This window comes from Heptranchias perlo, chromosome 5, assembly GCF_035084215.1.
Source record: "Heptranchias perlo isolate sHepPer1 chromosome 5, sHepPer1.hap1, whole genome shotgun sequence".
NCBI classification, from domain to species: domain Eukaryota; kingdom Metazoa; phylum Chordata; class Chondrichthyes; order Hexanchiformes; family Hexanchidae; genus Heptranchias; species Heptranchias perlo.
Window position 1 is genome coordinate 39,062,293 of NC_090329.1, and position 17,715 is coordinate 39,080,007.

General features: G+C 43.2%; 1 protein-coding gene across 4 annotated transcripts in view; it reads right to left on the bottom strand.

Annotated features, from left to right (window-relative positions):
* The window catches only part of adam17b (ADAM metallopeptidase domain 17b), a 74,315-nt gene that overhangs the window by 51,123 nt on the left and 5,477 nt on the right, over nt 1-17,715 (bottom strand). For all 4 annotated transcript variants that reach the window (XM_067984250.1, XM_067984254.1, XM_067984251.1 and 1 more), the window contains exons 2-4: nt 15,196-15,328; nt 7,624-7,757; nt 307-395 (exon numbers count right to left, since the gene is read on the bottom strand). In XM_067984250.1, the coding sequence (XP_067840351.1) occupies nt 307-395; nt 7,624-7,757; nt 15,196-15,328 (356 nt within the window). The remainder of the gene's footprint in view (nt 1-306; nt 396-7,623; nt 7,758-15,195; nt 15,329-17,715) is intronic.

A 17,715-nucleotide genomic window follows, 5' to 3' on the forward strand; every position in this document is an offset into this window, starting at 1 on the left:
CAGAGGAAGATACAGGGCTATGAAGAGAGTGGGTTGGTGGGATTAGTCTTGGACCATTTCTGCAAAGAGCTGGCAAAGATACAATGGCCCAGATGGCCTCCCTTCTGTGCTGGACTAATATAGTTCATGCATTTATTAAAATCCAATATCTTTCAACTTTTCAGCGTGTATATATGCATTTTTAAGTGCAATTCTGCTTCAGCACATTATATAGACAGGTATTGTGCTGAACTTCTATTAAGTTCTGTAGACTGCAGGGTTTCAAGACTTGACTTCTTAAAAATGGTAAATTAAGGTCAAGAATACCTCTATGTTATACTCTCCTTCATCAGTAACAATTCTGGCATTAAAATCCTCTTCATCAATAACAGCCTGGACTTTTGAACCTGGTTCACCTTTTATTTAAAAACACAAAATTGATACAATTATGCTTCCGATCCTTTAGTTTATAGTTTCTACTTCAACATTGATTCAGCCTTTACAATCATTTTATTTTGAGTTAGGACATGAGAATGTCAATTAAAAGGCTCCCCCAATGGCACAGTTGATAGCGGAGGTGTGTAGCTGAGTCATAAAGAACAGAAGATCCCTGGTTCGATTCCTGCTCTCAATGGGAGTGGTACGTAACTAATAAATAATTATTAGCACTTGCTGTGCTAAAAATCTCTCACATTGTTAAGAACTTTTACAAAGTAATATTTTGAGACATTCTGGCAACAATTACCAATGTTCTTTTACTTCGAAAATACTGTGTTCATTGCACACAGGAAAATGAACACAGTGGGCTCGAATTTAGCAGGCCTGCGGGTTCCCAGCGGGTGGTCCTCCGGGAGCGTCGAAAACGCGGACGGCGAAATTAGTGGGTTGCCCACGCGATCGTAGCAGGCAACCCACTAATAGGAATCAATTACCTGCTCCTCCGGGGTCCACGGCGCTGGCCTGCGCGTCGGTCGGGCTGCGCATGCGCAGTACGATCTGTCAGCTGGAGGCTCTCTAGTTAAAGGGGCAGTCCTCCACTGACAGATGCTGCAACCAATGGAACAAATTGCAGCATGGAACAGCCCAGGGGGAAGGCTGCTCCCAGTTTAATGATGCCTCACCCCAGGTATCATCAGATGGGGTGAGGAGGAGGGGGAGGACACAGATCTTCCCCCCGGCGGGCGGGAGGAAGCGGCCTGCCTCTGCCACCAAGAAGGCCTGGCTCGAGGTGGCAGAGGGGGTCACCTGCGCCACCAACATATGGCCCACCTGCATACAGTGCAGGAGGCGCTGCAATGACCGCAGTAGGTCAGCCGCAGTGAGAACATGAAGTCTTTCCCCTACACTCCGTCTGCCACAACACTGCCCCCACCCCACATCTCCTTCGGCACCGCCAACACTATTCTGTCACATCACCCTTCATACCCACTCAAACCCCATCCTCATCTTACCTCCACCTACTCACCTCGCCAGTACTCATCCTGCCACTAACACGCAACCCAATCCTCATACAATCTCATTGCTCCATCCCATACTCACCCTCCCGTGCATCTCCCTCACGGCCAGCCTCACTCAACCTGCCACCACCTGTGCTGCAGCCACAGGGCATGCATCACATATGTGCAGTAGGCAGCGTAAGGCAAATGTGTCGTCAGCATGAAGGGGGTGCACAAGGGTCTCTGAGGGTTTGTCATGGGTGTTACCTATATTGAATTTCAGAGCAACAAACAGCACACATTATATTGACACCACCACTGCCATGTCTCCGCGAATCCTGTCCGTTGTGTCCAATAATGGCCGCTCCTGGGTATCACTATGAGGACCCACCACTGATGCCACCCATTGTGTTACTGCAGAGTAGGTGCAGGTGTATTTGCAGGGCTCGTCCGCGCAGACGACTGAGAGACATCGGCGGTGTAGCCGGCTGCACCCTGGAAGGATGCGGAGGAGAAGGTGTGGAGGGCAGTGGTGACTTTGACAGCGACAGGTAAGCAGTTGGTGCTGGGGCCAGCCAGGAGCAGCTCGGCATGAAAGAGGCTGCAGATCTCCACGACTACATGTCGAGCGAATCTGCGCCTCCCTGTGCACTGCTGCTCGGAGAGGTCCGGGGAGCTGCGCCTCGGTCTGTGGACCCTGTGGCGAGGGTAGTGCCCTCTGCGATGCGTCTCTCCCTGCGGTAGCCCTCCCTCCTGCTGTGCAGGTGGGCGTGCTACAACACCGTGTTGGGGGGATCCACGTCTCTGCGGCGGACGGCGTGGACTGCGAGGCTGCTGGGGCTGGTCATGCTGTTCGTCCTCCGAGGGTGTCCACGCACCACCCAACTGGCAGGTGTTGGTCTGAGGGCTTGTGCAGGGTAGGTGGGTGGTTCCTCAGACTGGGGCTGCGGTTTCGTGTCGGTCTGTCCTCTGCCTTGGCGGGGGGTGGTGGAGGGCAGGGGTTGCCCTATGTGACGCGGTGGCCTCCTGCGCGGGTGAGGGCTCTCCCCCGTGGAGTGCACCTTGGCACCTGCCACAGGCTGCTGGCTGCAACACGCCTGGTTGGAGAGAGACTGTTTCCCCCAGTGTGGGAAACTCACTGCCTTGAACCTAAAATCCCACACTTCCTCTTTTGACAAGCAAGGTAAGTACTCTCAAGTGGAACCCCGCTGGCTTTAATTGCCTGCGAGATTTCCACCAGCGGGGCTTGCGCGCGCAGCCCCGCATGTCAGCGCGGTACCCGGAAGTGGCCGGGATTTCGTCGCGATCCGGTCACGTGACCGGATATCGGGATTTTCGGGGCCACCCCGCTGGAAACCCACCGGAAACCCGACGCCAAAATCGAGCCCAGTATTTTCGAAGTAAAAGAACAGGTGGCAACCATAAAAATGCTGTTAACACTACATTGCATCTGTCTGTATCAACTTGGCATTTCTAGATAGACATAGATTTGTGCTAATTCCCCACAAGTCAAGATTTGCTACATAGCCTGATCAGAGAAATCCTGAAAGGAGACCATCAATTTAAATGGAAATACAGTTAGCTGCTAGAAAGACTCCATTTTCATGTCCTTTGTTTCATTCTGCTCAGATTTTGCATAATATGTGAAACAGTAATCTTCTAGAAATTGAATATTCAAAGATAATACATGCCATTACCTATTTACATCAACTCCAAGTCTCCTGGGTAACAGTCAAATTGAAAATACTACTGCAGTAATAAAGCTACTCAAGCAGCAGGAATAGCACTATTATGTTCAGCTTAAACACCAAACTATGAGCAAACAATAAAATTTGAACAGTACAATCTGCTCATATAGTTTCTATTTTCCTCTTTTTTAAAATAAATGTTGATTTAATATTTTCCCTATCTTACCTATCTTAAGCTTTTTTTTCTCCCCTCTAAAATATCAAATTTAAATAAAAACTTTTATTTCCCAACTTGTTTTCTTCTGTCCTTCATTTTGCCAGATGAGAGCAAGTTTTGAAAAACTGCATTTTCACCAGAGACTTCGAAGACTGACATAGGAATGGTTTTAGGCATCAAAAGTAAGAAGAAGGCTGCCAAATGAATAGACCCATCATTACCCCCAAAGTCCAACACCCAATAAGAACTCATCTGCCACACAAGAAGTTGAGGGGAAACTTCAGTGTAGTGCAATACAAGGAATGATGTGGACTTACCCCATCATCCCTTGTTAATCGTATCATGTGATTTATATGGTAGAATTTCACATCCAGTTTGAGAGCGAGGATCTTGGGTCTAAAACTACTGTATTAAACTTAAATAAGGGCAATTATAAAGGAATGAGGGCGGAATTCGCTAAAGTGGACTGGGTAAACAGATTAGATGGTATGATGGTGGATAAGCAGTGGCAAACATTTAAAAAGATATTTTATGACTCACAACAAAAATTTATCCCTGTGAGGAGGAAAGACTCCACAAAAAGGGTGAACCAACCATGGCTAACTAAGGAAGTCAAGGATGGTATCAGGTTAAAATAAAAAGCATTCAACATGGCAAAGATTACTGGTAAGCCCGAAGATTGGGAAAACTTTAAAAACCAGCAAAGGATGACTAAAAGAATAATAAAGAGGGAGAAAATAAATTATGAGAGCAAACTAGCAAGAAATATAAAAACTACAGTAAAAGCTTCTACAAGTATATAAAAAGGAAGTGGGTAGCTAAAGTAAACATTGGTCCCTTAGAGGGTGAGACTGGGGAAATAATAATGGAAAACAAGGAAATGGCAGAGGAATTGAACAGATATTTTGTATCTGTCTTCACAGTCGGAGACACTAATAACATACCAATAACAGTAGAAAATCAAGGGGCAAAGGGGAGGGAGGAACTAAAAACAATCACTATCAATAAAGAAAAAGTACTAGGTAAACTAATGGGTCTAAAGGCTGACAAGTCCCCTGGACCTGATAGCTTGCATCCGAGGGTCTTAGAGGAAGTGGCTACAGAGGTAGTGGATGCATTGGTTATAATCTTTCAGAATTCACTAAATTCTGGAAAGTTCCCAACGGATTGGAAAACCGCAAACGTAACACCCCTATTCAAGAAGGGAGTGAGACAGAAAGCAGGTAACTATAGACCAGTTAGCCTAACATCTGTCATTGGGAAAATGCTAGAATCCATTATTAAGGAAGTAGTAGCAAGACATTTGGAGACTCATAATACAATCAAGGAGAGTCAACATGGTTTTATGAAGGGGAAAGCGTGTCTGACAAATTTATTAGAGTGCTTTGAGGAAGTAACGGGTAGGGTGGATAAAGGGGAACCAATGGATGCAGTATATTTTGATTTCCAATACGGTAAGGTGCCACATAAAAGATTACTGCACAACATAAGAGCTCATGGTGTTGGGGGTAATATACTGGCATGGATAGAGGATTGGCTAACTAACAGAAAACAAAGAGTCGGGATAAAAGGGTCATTTTCAAAATGGCAATCTGTAACTAGTGGGGTGCCGCAGGGCTCAGTGCTGGGGCCTCAACTATTTACAATAAATATCAATGACTTGGATGAAGGAACAGAGTGTCTTGTGGCCAAATTTGCTGATGAAACAAAGATAGGTGGAAAAGCAAGTTGCGATGAGGACACAAAGTGTCTGCAAAGGGATACTGACAGGTTAAGCGCATGGGCAAAAATTTGGCAGATGGATCTAATGTGGGAAAATGTGAAGTCATCCACTTTGGGAGGAAAAAATAAAAAAGCAAAATAATATTTGAATGGAGAAATACTATAAAATGCTGTGGTACAGAGGGATCTGGATGCCCTCGTACATGAAACACAAAAAGTCAACATACAGGTGCATCAGGTAATCCGGAAGGCAAACGGAATATTGGCCTTTATTTCTAGGGGGATGGAGTATAAAAGCAGAGAAGTCATGCTACAACTGTACAGGGTGCTGGTGAGACCACACCTGGAGTACTGCGTACAGTTCTGGTGCCCTTATTTAAGGAATATTTAAGGGTATGGAAGCGTTGTCTTACGAGGAAAGATTGAACAAGTTGGGTCTATATTCATTGAAGTTTAGAAGAATGAGAGGAGATCTTATTGAAACATACAAGATTCTGAGGGGACTCGATAGGGTAGATACTGAGAGGATGTTACCCCTCATGGGGGAATCTAAAACTCGGGGGCATAGTCTCAGAATAAGGGGTCGCCCGTTTAAGACGGAAATGAGGAGGAATTTCTTCTCCCAGAGGGTCGTGAATCTTTGGAATTCTTTACCCAAAAAAGCTGTGGAGGCTGAGCCATTGAATACATTCAAGGCTGAGTTAGACAGCAAGCGAGTCAAAGGATATGGGGAAAAGGGTGGGAAAGTGGAGTTGTGGTAAAAATCAGATCAGCTATGATCTCATTAAATGGCGGAGCAGGCTTGGGGGCCGAATGGCCTACTCCTGCTCCTATCTCTTATGGTCTTATATCAATTAGTGTTAATTATATTCAGGTGGTGTGTGTCAATTGGGGACTCTCTTGTATCCTTTTTGTATGAGAGCTTATCTAGGGTATAGTGAGTGTGTAAGGAGGATCTCGGTGAATAAAGGCTTGAAAGCAACTGAAAACCAGGCACTAGTATTCTAAGCTTCACCACTTGGCTATCCAATTTATAACACCCTCTTATCATATTACGTGCTTAGATGTGAGAGTGTCTGCTGCACTTCAAAGTGTCAAAAGAATATTAATGAGGAAAAGAAAGGCGTGTTTTTTTCTCACTGAGCTGGGATCAGAAATTTACAATCAAATCTGGTAACTTACCATCATCAACAACTTACATTTCTACAGTACTCGTAACATACAGAGAAGCCTCAGAGCTCTTTACAGAGCGGTTGATCGTGAGTAGACCCGGGGGGGAGGGGGGGGGGGAGATAAAGGAAGAAAAAGAGAGATGCTCATTGAAGTGGTTCTCGACGGCAGGCAAGATGGCTGAAGGAGGCAGAACTCCCTGGGACACAGGAAGCCAGTGGACTTTGGTAAGGACAAGAATGATAGGGATGTAGGCCTTAGCATGGGTACAGCAGTTTGGATAACTTGTAGTTTATTAATTGTCGAAGCTGGGTGGCCAGCAAGGAACGTGTGTTTCAGCAGTGCAGGAGGAGAGGTAGGGGCAAAGGCAGTCAATGTTGCAGACATGAAAGAAAGCAGTCTTGTCAACAAATCAAGATATGGAGGAGGAAGCTGAGCTCAGGCAATAAAACAAAGTTCCACACTCCTGGACCAAGTGTGAGATGGCAGCCGATGGAGATGGAGTCGAGACTGGATGAATGTAGATGTTTGCATGGCTTCTGTTTTGCTGACGTTAAGCTGGTGATAGTATGGTTCATCTTATTGTCAGATAAGAAGCTGGAGACAATGGCAACATCCATGGGGTTGATAAAACAGCTGATCTCATTTAGAGGTGTGAACAAATTAAGTTGTCAAGGACAGGATTTATAGATGAGCGGGATCCAGTGCAGGATTGGATACGGGCAGCAGAGTTTTGGATGAGCTGAAGCTTATGGAAGATGGAAGATGGAAGATGGGAGGCTCGTCAGGAGAGTATTGAAACAGTCAGGTCTGGAGGTGACGCAAGTACGGATGAGGGTTTCAGCAGCAGTGGCGGATGATGTTACAGAGGTGGAAGTAGGCAGTCTTTGCGATGAAGAGTACATGGGGTCAGAAGCTCAGCTCACAGTCAAATAGGAAGCCAAGACTGCAAGTAGTCTTGTTCAACCTGACAATGGTGAGGCCTCAAAGTTTGTGGTGGGGGCTGTAGACAATGGTTTCAGTTTTCCCAATGTTTAACTGAAGGAATTTGCAGCTCATCCACAACTGGATATCGAACAACCAGTTCTTAATTAACTCCTTAAAACCGATCAATAAATATCTGCTCAATTAAAGGGCTGAAGGTTATTAGGACAGATAAAAGATGATTTGCTGTGTAATTCCCTTTTTTTTTTAAACCATTCGTCTTTTGCTTTGTACCTCCCAGTTCCTACATTTCACCCCCCACCCCCCCCCCCACCCAAGAACAATTTTAATATCATTGCACTTGAATATTTCCTAGGCCTATGCATTCAATGCAGCACTACTACAGGCTACAACAACAAAAATACCTTTTATGTTTTAAAAACAGCACCATGGTTTGCAACCATTCAATTTCATTACATGTACTAACCAATTACGTGGCCGGTAAAGAAGTTTTTCCATTGCACAGGATATTCTTTTTCATTTCCATCTCCATCCACTATTACTGCTTTGAAAGTTTCAGAAAAATGATCCACATTTGAAGTTAAATATAATTTAAAATTTCTGTGAAACAGAAAGTTCAAAGTAAGATATCAAAGATCTAATAACAATCCTGTAGTAGCAGTGTCTGTCTGTCAATCACTGGTTAGAAACATACATGCTTACTTTGAGCTCTTACACAAACATATTTGGGCAATAACTTTAGAGCAATTCACATAGAAAACCTATCTATACGAATCTATGGCACATACTTTATGTTAAGAAGATAGGAAAAATCTTTTCTGAAGAGTTGTGGAAATTTTTTTTAAAAATCAGACAGTTCCTAAAACTTTTAAGACAGATATCTCTGTTTCATCGGTTTTCATCACCTATCTTCCTCACAGATTAAAGTTATCTCAATTTTAGGAGGGGGACAGATAGTGACATGGTTGCTGTGGGGTGGACTTCCACTTATTTTCACTCACAGTTGTTGAGGAAATGTTGACTCTTCAATGCTTCCACAGTCCACAGCCAATTCAAATGGTTTAAAATGAAGGTTTGGTTAGGACCCCGAATCCCGGATACTCAGCTACTTTATTTAAGTTATGCACGATATAGATCAATATGCTAGAATATGTACCCTCTTGGCAAAAACTTGCACGCAAGGTCACAAAGTTCTGGAAAATATTCAGAGTGCATCAATTCATGCCTTCTTGAGACGTTCTAGGATTTTGTGGATGGTAATCCGCAATCACAAAACTCAAACTTAACAGTTTTATTCAAGATTCATCTAACCACCAATGATGTATTACAAGTCTAAAAACTTTTGCATGCATTTTCTAATCAACTTCTTACTGTTACTGTAATGTCCTGACAGTCACATGACTATATTTAAACATTTATTACACAGCATTCATTTCACTGTTTGGGCATGGATGTCAACGATACTTCACATGGCCAAAAAAACTATTCAATTCTAAAACTAAAGCAAATAGTGCAGAGACTGGAAATCTGAAATAAAAACAGAAAATGCTGGAAATACTCAGGTCAGGCAGCATCTGTGGAGAGAGAAGCAGAGTTAACGTTTCAGGTTGATGACCTTTCATCAGAACTGGAAGAAATTAGAGATTTAAGAAATTAGAGTTTATAAGCAAGTACAGAGCCAAGGAAAAAGTGGGGGGGGGGTGGAAGGAGGAGAGGAGAGGAGAGGAGAAAGAGAGGAATGAACAACGGGGAAGGTCTGTGATAGGGTGGAGGGCAGGAGTGATGAAATGGCAAAAGGGATGACTGTGCAAGGCAAAAGGGGGTGGTAATGGGACAAGTAAAGAAACAAAAGATGGGTCCAGAGGAGGTGTGAATGATAACAGCAGAACCACAACCTGCCGTCCAAGAAAATGGGAGCAGTGGTTACGATCTAAAGTTGTTGAATTCAGTGTTGAGACCAGAAGGCTGTAAAGTGCCAACTCGAAAGATGAGGTGCTGTTTCTCGAGCTTGCACTGAGCTTCATTGGAACAGTGCAGGAGGCAGGACAGAAACGTCCAGTCACTCTATGTCTCTATCCCCCACCAGGACAACACTCTGCTTCTTCCTTGAATGGAGTCCCAACCAGTCCCCATCCACCATTACCCTCCTTCAACTCCACTCACTTCCTCCAAATAAAAGGTGTCGGTACGGGAACCCGTATGGGTCCTAGCTATGCCTGCCTTTTCGGGGGATACGTGGAACATTCTTTGTTCCAGTTACCACTCAGATCCCCTTCCTCACCTCTTTTTCTGGTACACTGACGACTGTATTGGTGCTTCTTGTTCTTGCCCTGAAATGGAAAACTTCAACTTTGCTTCTAATTTCCACCCCTCCCTCACCTTCACATGGTCCATCTCCGACACTTCCCTTCCCTGACTTCTCTATTTTTGGGGATAGGCTGTCCACCAATATCTACTATAAACCCACTGACTCCCACAGCTACCTTAATTACACTTCCTCTCACCTCACTTCCTGTAAGGACTCTTATTCCATTCTCCCAATTTCTCTGTCGCATCTGTTCCGACAATGCCACGTTCCACACTAGTGCTTCTGATATGTCTTCCTTTTTCCTCAACCCAGGATTCCCCATCCACTGCAGTTGACAGGGGCCTCAGCCATGTCCGTCCTATTTCCCGCACTTTTGCCCTCACCCCTTCCCCTCCCTCCCAGAACCATGATAGGGTCCCCCCTTATCTTCACCTTCCACCCCACCAGCCTCCACATTCAATGGATCATCCTCCACTATTTCCGCCACCTCCAGCGCGATGCCACCACCAAAAATATCTTCCCCACCCATTTCAGTATTCCGAAGGGACCGTTCCTCCGTGACACCCTGGTCTACTCTCCTTCCCCGGCAGCTTCCCACGAAACCGCAGGAGATGCAACACCTACCCTTTCACCTCCTCCCTTCCCACCATCCAGGGCCCCAAATACTCCTTCCAGATGAAACAGTGATTTACTTGTTGTTCTTCCAATTTAGAATACTATATTCGCTGCTCATGATGCGGTCTCCTCTACATAGGAGAGACCAAACCAAACTCGGATTGGATGATCGCTTTGCTGAACACCGCCACTCAGTCCATAATTTAACTTAGTTTTCTACCTTTAAAAAACTGCAAGTTAACAGTCAATAGGTCCCTGACTAAGTGTTAATTATCGTGGCTGGAAGTTGACTTGACCAGTTGTATTTAACTAGTGTGTTTTGAAAAGGTATATATTAGAGGGATATCGGCAAAAACACAGAGCTTGGTGTGGACAGAGCTGGGTGACCAACAACACAGGAAGAAAGGTTGAGGTCCTGCAGATAGAGATTCAGAAGCTAGGAAGGAAGTTAAAGAGCAAGACTTCAAAGATGGTGATCTCTGGATTACTCCCAGTGCCACATGCCAGCGAGTATGGGAACAGTAAGATAAGACAGGTTAATGTGTGGCTGGAGAGATGGTGCAGGAGGACGTGCTTCAGATTCCTGAGGCATTGGCACCAGTTCTGGGGCAGGAGGGAGCTGTACAAGGTGGATGGGTTGCACCTCAACAGAGGTGGAACCAATGTCCTCGTGGAGAGGTTAACTAGTGCTGTGGGGGAGGGTTTAAACTTATTTGACAGGGGGAGAGACACCAGGGTGAAGCATTAGTGAGGAGAGACAAGGTGCACAGAGGACTGGGAGAGACAAACAGTATTAGAATAAAGTGTAGTTCAGAAATAGGAGGAATCAGATGGGAGAAATGCAAACAGCGGGTTTAGAGCGCACAAACATAAATGCACGGAGCATGATAAATAAGGTTGGTGAGCTAGAGGCACATGTAGCTAGAGCGGATTATGATATAGTGGCAATAACGGAGATGACAACAATAACAACAACTAGCATTTATATAGCACCTTTAACATAGTAAAACATCCCAAGGTACCATTATCAAACAAAATTTGACACCGAGGCACATGAGATATTAGGACAGGTGACCAAAAGCTTGGTCAAAGAGGTAGGTTTTAAGGAGCGCCTTAAACGAGAGGTAGAGGGGCAGAGAGGTTTATGGAGGGAATGCCAGAGCTTAGGGCCTAGGCAGCTGAAGGCACGGCCACCAACGGTAGTCATTAAAATCGGGGATGCCCAAGAGGCAAGAACTGGAGGAGTGCAGAGGTCTCGGAGGGTTGTAGGCTGCAGGAGTTACAGAGATAGGGAGGGGTGAGGCTATGCAGGGATTTGAAAACAAGGATGAGAATTTTAAAATCGGCGTTCCCAGACTGAGAACGATATGAGTCAGCGAGCACAGGGGTGAACAGACTTCAAACAAGGGGACGATTAGGAACTTAATATTCCTGGCTATAAGGTATTCAGGAAAGACGGGGAGGGGGAAGAAAAGGAGGGGGTGGCAGTATTGATCAAAGATACTGTCACAGCACTGGAAAGGGATGATGTACTTCAGGGTTCAAAGACAGAATCTATTTGGTTAGAATTAAGGAACAATAGAGGAGCTATTACACTGCCAGGCGTATACTATAGGCCACCAAATAGTGGGAAGACGACAGAGGAGCAAATTTGCAGGCAAATTGCAGAAAAATGCAAGAACTTTAGAGTAGTGATAATGGGGGACTTTAATTATCCTAATATAGACTGGGAAAATAACAGTGTAAATGACAAAAGGGGAAGGAATTCCTGAAATGTGTACAAGACAATTTTCTTGATCAGTATGTTTCCAGCCCAACAAAGAAGGAAGCAGTGCTGGATCTAGTTCTTGGGAATGAAGTGGGGCAAGTGGAGCTTGTTTCAGTGGGGGAGCATTTGAGAAACAGTGATCATAATATCATCAGGTTTAGAGTAGTTCTGGAAAAGGACAAGGAACATTCAGGCGTGAAAACACTCAACTGGAGGAGGGCTAATTTCAGTGAGTTAAAAAGGGGTCTTGCTCTGGTGGACTGGAATCAAATATTGGCAGATAAAATAGTAAATGAGCAATGGGAGGCCTTCAAAGAGGAGATAATTTGGGTACAGGCTGGACACATTCCCAGGAGGGGGAAAGGATGGGCATCCAAAGCTAGAGCTCCCTGGATGACTAAAGACATAGAGGTTTAAATGAAACAGAAAAGGGAGGCTTATGATAAATGTCAGGTTCATATTACAGTAAAGAACCAAACTGAATACAGAAAGTACAGAGAAGAACTGAAAAAGGAATTAAGCAGGGCTACGACAGTGTATGAGAATAGATTAGTGGGTAACATAAAAGGGAACCCAAAAGTCTTTTATAAACATATAAATAGTAAAAGGGTAGTCAAAGAAAGGGTGAGACTGATTAGGGACCAAAAAGGAGATCATCTTGTGGAGGCAGAGGGCATGGCTGAGGTGCAAAATGAGTACTTTGCATCTGTCTTCACTAGAGGATGCTGCCAATGTCACAGTATCGGAGGAGGTAGTAGAGAAATTGGATAGGATAAAAATAGATAAGAGAAGTGGTACTGAAAAGGTTAGCAGCACTCAAAAGTGCTGCTAACAAAAGTCACCTGGCCCAGATGGGATGCATGCTAGGTTGCTGAGGAAAGTAAGGGTGGAAATTGGGGAGACTCTGGCCACAATCTTCCAAACTTCCTTAGATATGGGAGTGATGCCAGAGGACTGGAGGATTGCAAATGTTACACCCCTGCTCAAAAAAGGGGAAGGGAATAAACCTGGCAACTACAGGCCAGTCAGCCTTACGTCAGTGGTGGAGAAGCTTTTTGAGACAATAATCTGGGACAAAATTAATTGGCACTTGGAAAAATGTGGGTTAATAAATGAAAGTCAGCACGGATTTGTTAAAGGCACATCGTGTTTGACTAACTTGATTGAATTCTTTGATGAAGTAATGGAGAGGGTTGATGAGGGTAGATGTCAAAAGAACCAAAAGCAACATGAGGAAAACATTTTTTACAAGTTAAGATGATCTGGAATACAGTGCCTAAAAGGGTGGTGGAAGCAGATTCAATAGTAACTTTCAAAAGGGAATTGGATAAATACTTGAAGGGGAAAATTTGCAGGGCTATGGGGAAAGAGCAGTGGAGTGGAACTAATTGGATAGCTGTTTCAAAGAGCCGGAATAGGCATGATGGGCCACACGGCCTCCTTCTGTGCTGTATCATTCTATGATTCTACACGTGACCCTCAGCTTTCGATCACTTGCCACTTTAATCCTCTGCCTCCTCCACTGTTCCAATGAAGCTCGCACAAGCTCAAGTAACAGCACCTCATCTTTCGATTAGGCGCACTACAGCCTTCCGGCCTTAACGGTGAATTCAGCAACTTCAGATCATAACCACCGCTCCCATTTTCTCAGACAGCAGGTGCTGGTATTGGTTCTCCTGATAGCACTTACACCTCCTCTAGACCCATCTTTTGTTTCTGTTCTTGTCCCATTACCATCCCCTTATGCCTTGCACCATCATCTCTTTTGTCATTTAATCACTCCTGCCCTCCACCCTATCACAGACCTTCTGTTTTTCTCTCTCCACAGATGCTGCCTGACCCGCTGAGTGTTGACAGCATTTTCTGTTTTTATTTAAATCTATTCAGTTTGTGGCTCCTATTTAGTCATCCAGAACACAATTTTCCATCCATTACTGGGTCAGCTCATTCACATTGAACTTCTCCATACCAAGTATAGTTAATACAGACCGAGACAATTCTCAGTTCAGCAAATCACACTTTTACAAAGAAGCAGAGTTATCGGAGCAGTCTTATTTCCTGCAGGCATTTTAGAATATCCTGTAAGTGCAAAATTTTTGTTAACATAGCTACCTGCTCTGACATTTAAACAGAAGTGCAATCAAAAAAAGTCAATGAAGAAAACACTGCAGTGAGCACAAAGATTAAATTTTGTGTAGGAAAGTTAGATTTAATTTATCTCAGTAGGATAGATATTCGGATATCCTCGCCCATGGATTGAAAAGTCGCAGTTGTATACGATTTTCTGATCCACACTTACAGCAAACCAGGTACCAAGCCATGGCCTAGGAAAAACCCCAGTCGCTTTCATAAGAGAAGATCCACTTCATTGCCCAAATACTGTATAATTCACTTTTTAATCACAAGATTGCTGTTCTTACTAGAACTGAAAGGCAATTTCCAAATATGGAGATTTTTAAGTTTATTTTCACTGTCTATTTGGGCAAGTTACGCCCTATCTAAATCCTCATTTCTCTTCATCAGTCTAGCTGACAGAGCTGAAGGGACAGGAGCACAGCCTGCTTCCAAGGCATAAAGGCCACCTGTAGCTGGCCATGAAGAGGTGACATAGATTGCCCAGGCATAACTCTCCACTCCAGTCTTCCCTGTTGCCACAAGGAAATATCACAATCTCCACTCAGCACCTTTCCTGCTTGATGCAACTCATCAGGAGGAAGTGAGACTTGAACTGGAGTCTGTTTCTGCCTTCTGACACCAAGGGCACAGATTTGATCAGCTTAATGCCTATCTTGTAATTCGATTTTACCATTTATTTAGTCTCATCGTCCAAATAAAGTAAAATTAATTGGCTTTAATACTCTCTACATAATGATAGTAATTTTTCCAATATAACAGTATCAGTTCTGTTGAAGCACCTCCATTAGTGTAGGAGAAAACAACTTGATTGATGGCATGCTAAATCACAAAGTGGGAGTTAGAATAGCCATCTAAATTAACATTTGTAACACCTTACAGATGAGATAATGGTTTTAGCAAAACAAACAATGCAAAAGAATGTTCTGGCATTATTGCAACACATGTTACTAATGTAAAAATTTCTGATCTTACAAGACTGAAGTGAGCAGCCATTACAACTCTCTTCTGCCTTTTTGCATGAAAAATCATGAAAAATACAGTTGGTTTTGAATGGAATGGTTTTCTTACACAGAAAATATGCACTCTACTCATTAATAAAATAACCCATTTATTTATTCCTGGAATAAGCCCTCAAGTGTAGAAGATTTCCTTGTGATTCTCATATTGCCTATGAAATCGACTGCGCTACAAAATAATCTATTGAGGCATACCTGTTTAGGGCTGAAAACTGTAATGATTGTTCTACATGAGACTGTGGTCCTGCATCACGCTTTCTCACAGAGTGCTGACGGATATCCGACAAGGAGAGGATGTCATAATCAGTTAACAATTGATTCAGAACATCTGTAAAAAGTTATAATGGGTCACCACATTTTCTTTATTAGAACATTGTTTATTATATATACTGCAATGGCACTTAATGTTATTTTCCCACCGTATGACTTAGACTCAGAAACCCAATTTAAATTGTTCAAATTTGCAGATGATGCAAAATTAGCAGTGGAATCAGAGGAGGCAACTCAGAAATTACAGAATGAGCTGAACAAAATATGTGAGTGGGCAGAATAATGGCAGATGAAATTTAATACTGACGTGTAAAGTATTGCATATCGGAAGGATAAGTTCAGATGTGCAGTGGAGTCAGCAAGACCAGGACAACACCCAGGCTTGAGCTGACACGTGGCATGAATGTTACCTTCTGCCACTTCAGTGCCAGGTATTGAACAGCTCCAACAAGAAAAGGTCCAAACACCTCCCATTGACCTTCAATAGCACTTTGCTGTGTATTTCTTTTAACCTGCTCTTTTTCCATATACTCTCAGTTTTCTCTCTTGTATAATCAGTGAAAGAATTATCCTGAGTATTTTGTACAGTAGAGCAGAAAACCCAGAGTGCTGCATTTTCGGTCAGATATCCAGCAGCACAGTCTGCCTCAATTACTAAATTGAACAACCCAAAGAGTAAAAGTAGAGTGCCAGAGTCAAGGCTGAGTAGACGACAGTTTATAGAGAGGACACTTGGAGACCAAAACCTACTGGCTGCAATTTCCTTATGGCTTTAGTAGCTATCCCAAACATTTTAAGTCCAAACCTTTCCCTTTAGGGAAATAATTCTAATGCAGCGAGGATGAAAATGTTCTTAATACCAAGTCCCTCATACGATAGCAGCTGTCAAATTCATCATTGGCACAGACTTGTATGTTCTTGGGAACTTTGTTGCACAGTTTTTTCCAATGGTGACTATTAAGAAATAGATAAGGGCTCAAAAAAGACACAAGCAAATATTCAAAAATTTCAAGAATTTTACAAATAATTAGAAAGATCATTTTGGTTTCTCCCCTTTCCAGACACTGAACATCTACAATCGTTCTTGTTTTAAATATTGAGAACACTGCTGATTTCAAAGAGTTTGTTTTTAAAGGCAATGAAAAACTCCTAGGCTTACATGACAAGTTAACACCGAGGCTACAGATGTTGTCTAAACACAGCCTTATTTTCAACAATTTTATACAATATATTAAGCAATTTAAACTACTGTATTACTATTCAGAGCAAAGATATAATCCTGATAGATAGCTGGCATTAAGATTAAATGAAAAGTTGGAGGGCAGAAAAAAAAAGAATTGTGCCCAATGCTTGCTGCAGCACAATTTAATAAGACTAATAAATCTCCTACGGCCTTACTCAACTTTTGGGCAAAATGGTATATCCTTCAGAGGTTTATTACAACAGACAGAAAGAGGTTACAGTGCCATCGCTGGAACAAGCAATAGCAGGCTTGACTGTTACAGTGTAACCCATTGGTTTCAATGGGTTGGGTGTTACAGTGTTATCCATTAATTTTAATGGTCTCAGGTACTTCAATGGACTAACGTCACAATCATGACAAACCAAAAAAAAGTCATGGTTTATCACATGATCATGCTTGTGACAGCCACAAAATGGATTTTATAAAAGCTCCAACAAGCACACACACAGGACTAAATCGAGCATGGCATGCACACGTGCTTGAGGGGGCCCTGATCTGAAAAATAAACAAATCTTAGAAAAGCTGATGATCTTACGCAAGCATACACTTCTGAAACCCCGGATAGAAAGCCTCAGCAAGCTGATCTATCTAATCTATCTAACAAAGACGCAACCATGAAATCAAATTGTCACAACTATTAAGGGAAAAGAACAACAAGGAAGAAGGGGGTGTCTTTCTCCCGCCCCAATTTTACTCCCCTCCTCTCCTAAAGACACTAAGTGGAGTACAGTTCTACAGGTACTTGCAGGCATCTCCCAATTATCTCACCCTGTGGCTCTTCTTATGGAAGCCTAGAATGTAAGCATTGGCAAGCTATTCAATTCTAGAAGATCACAGCTGAGCCCAATCCTAAATTTGCTGGTTGTCAATACGTTCACATTTTCCAGCATGGATCAATGAACAGTGAGCAGCAGTGAAAGCTTCAGCTGATTTTTCTACTCCCTAGCCTAGTGCGACTGAAAGCAACGGTGGCAAAACCGATTACCATATCTGGTGAGAACAACTAACTCAGAACAGACATGGGATTGATCCTGGGAATGTTCCTGACTTCCAAGGTCCTATAACCACACCAAAAGTTCCACTTACCCATTGCACCACAGGGAGATCTCTTGCACAGAAGTACTTTCAGTATAAAGGCATTCCACTCATTTAAATAGTTTTCAAAAATTGAAATATTTCCAAATCATTATTTTTGCTTCCTG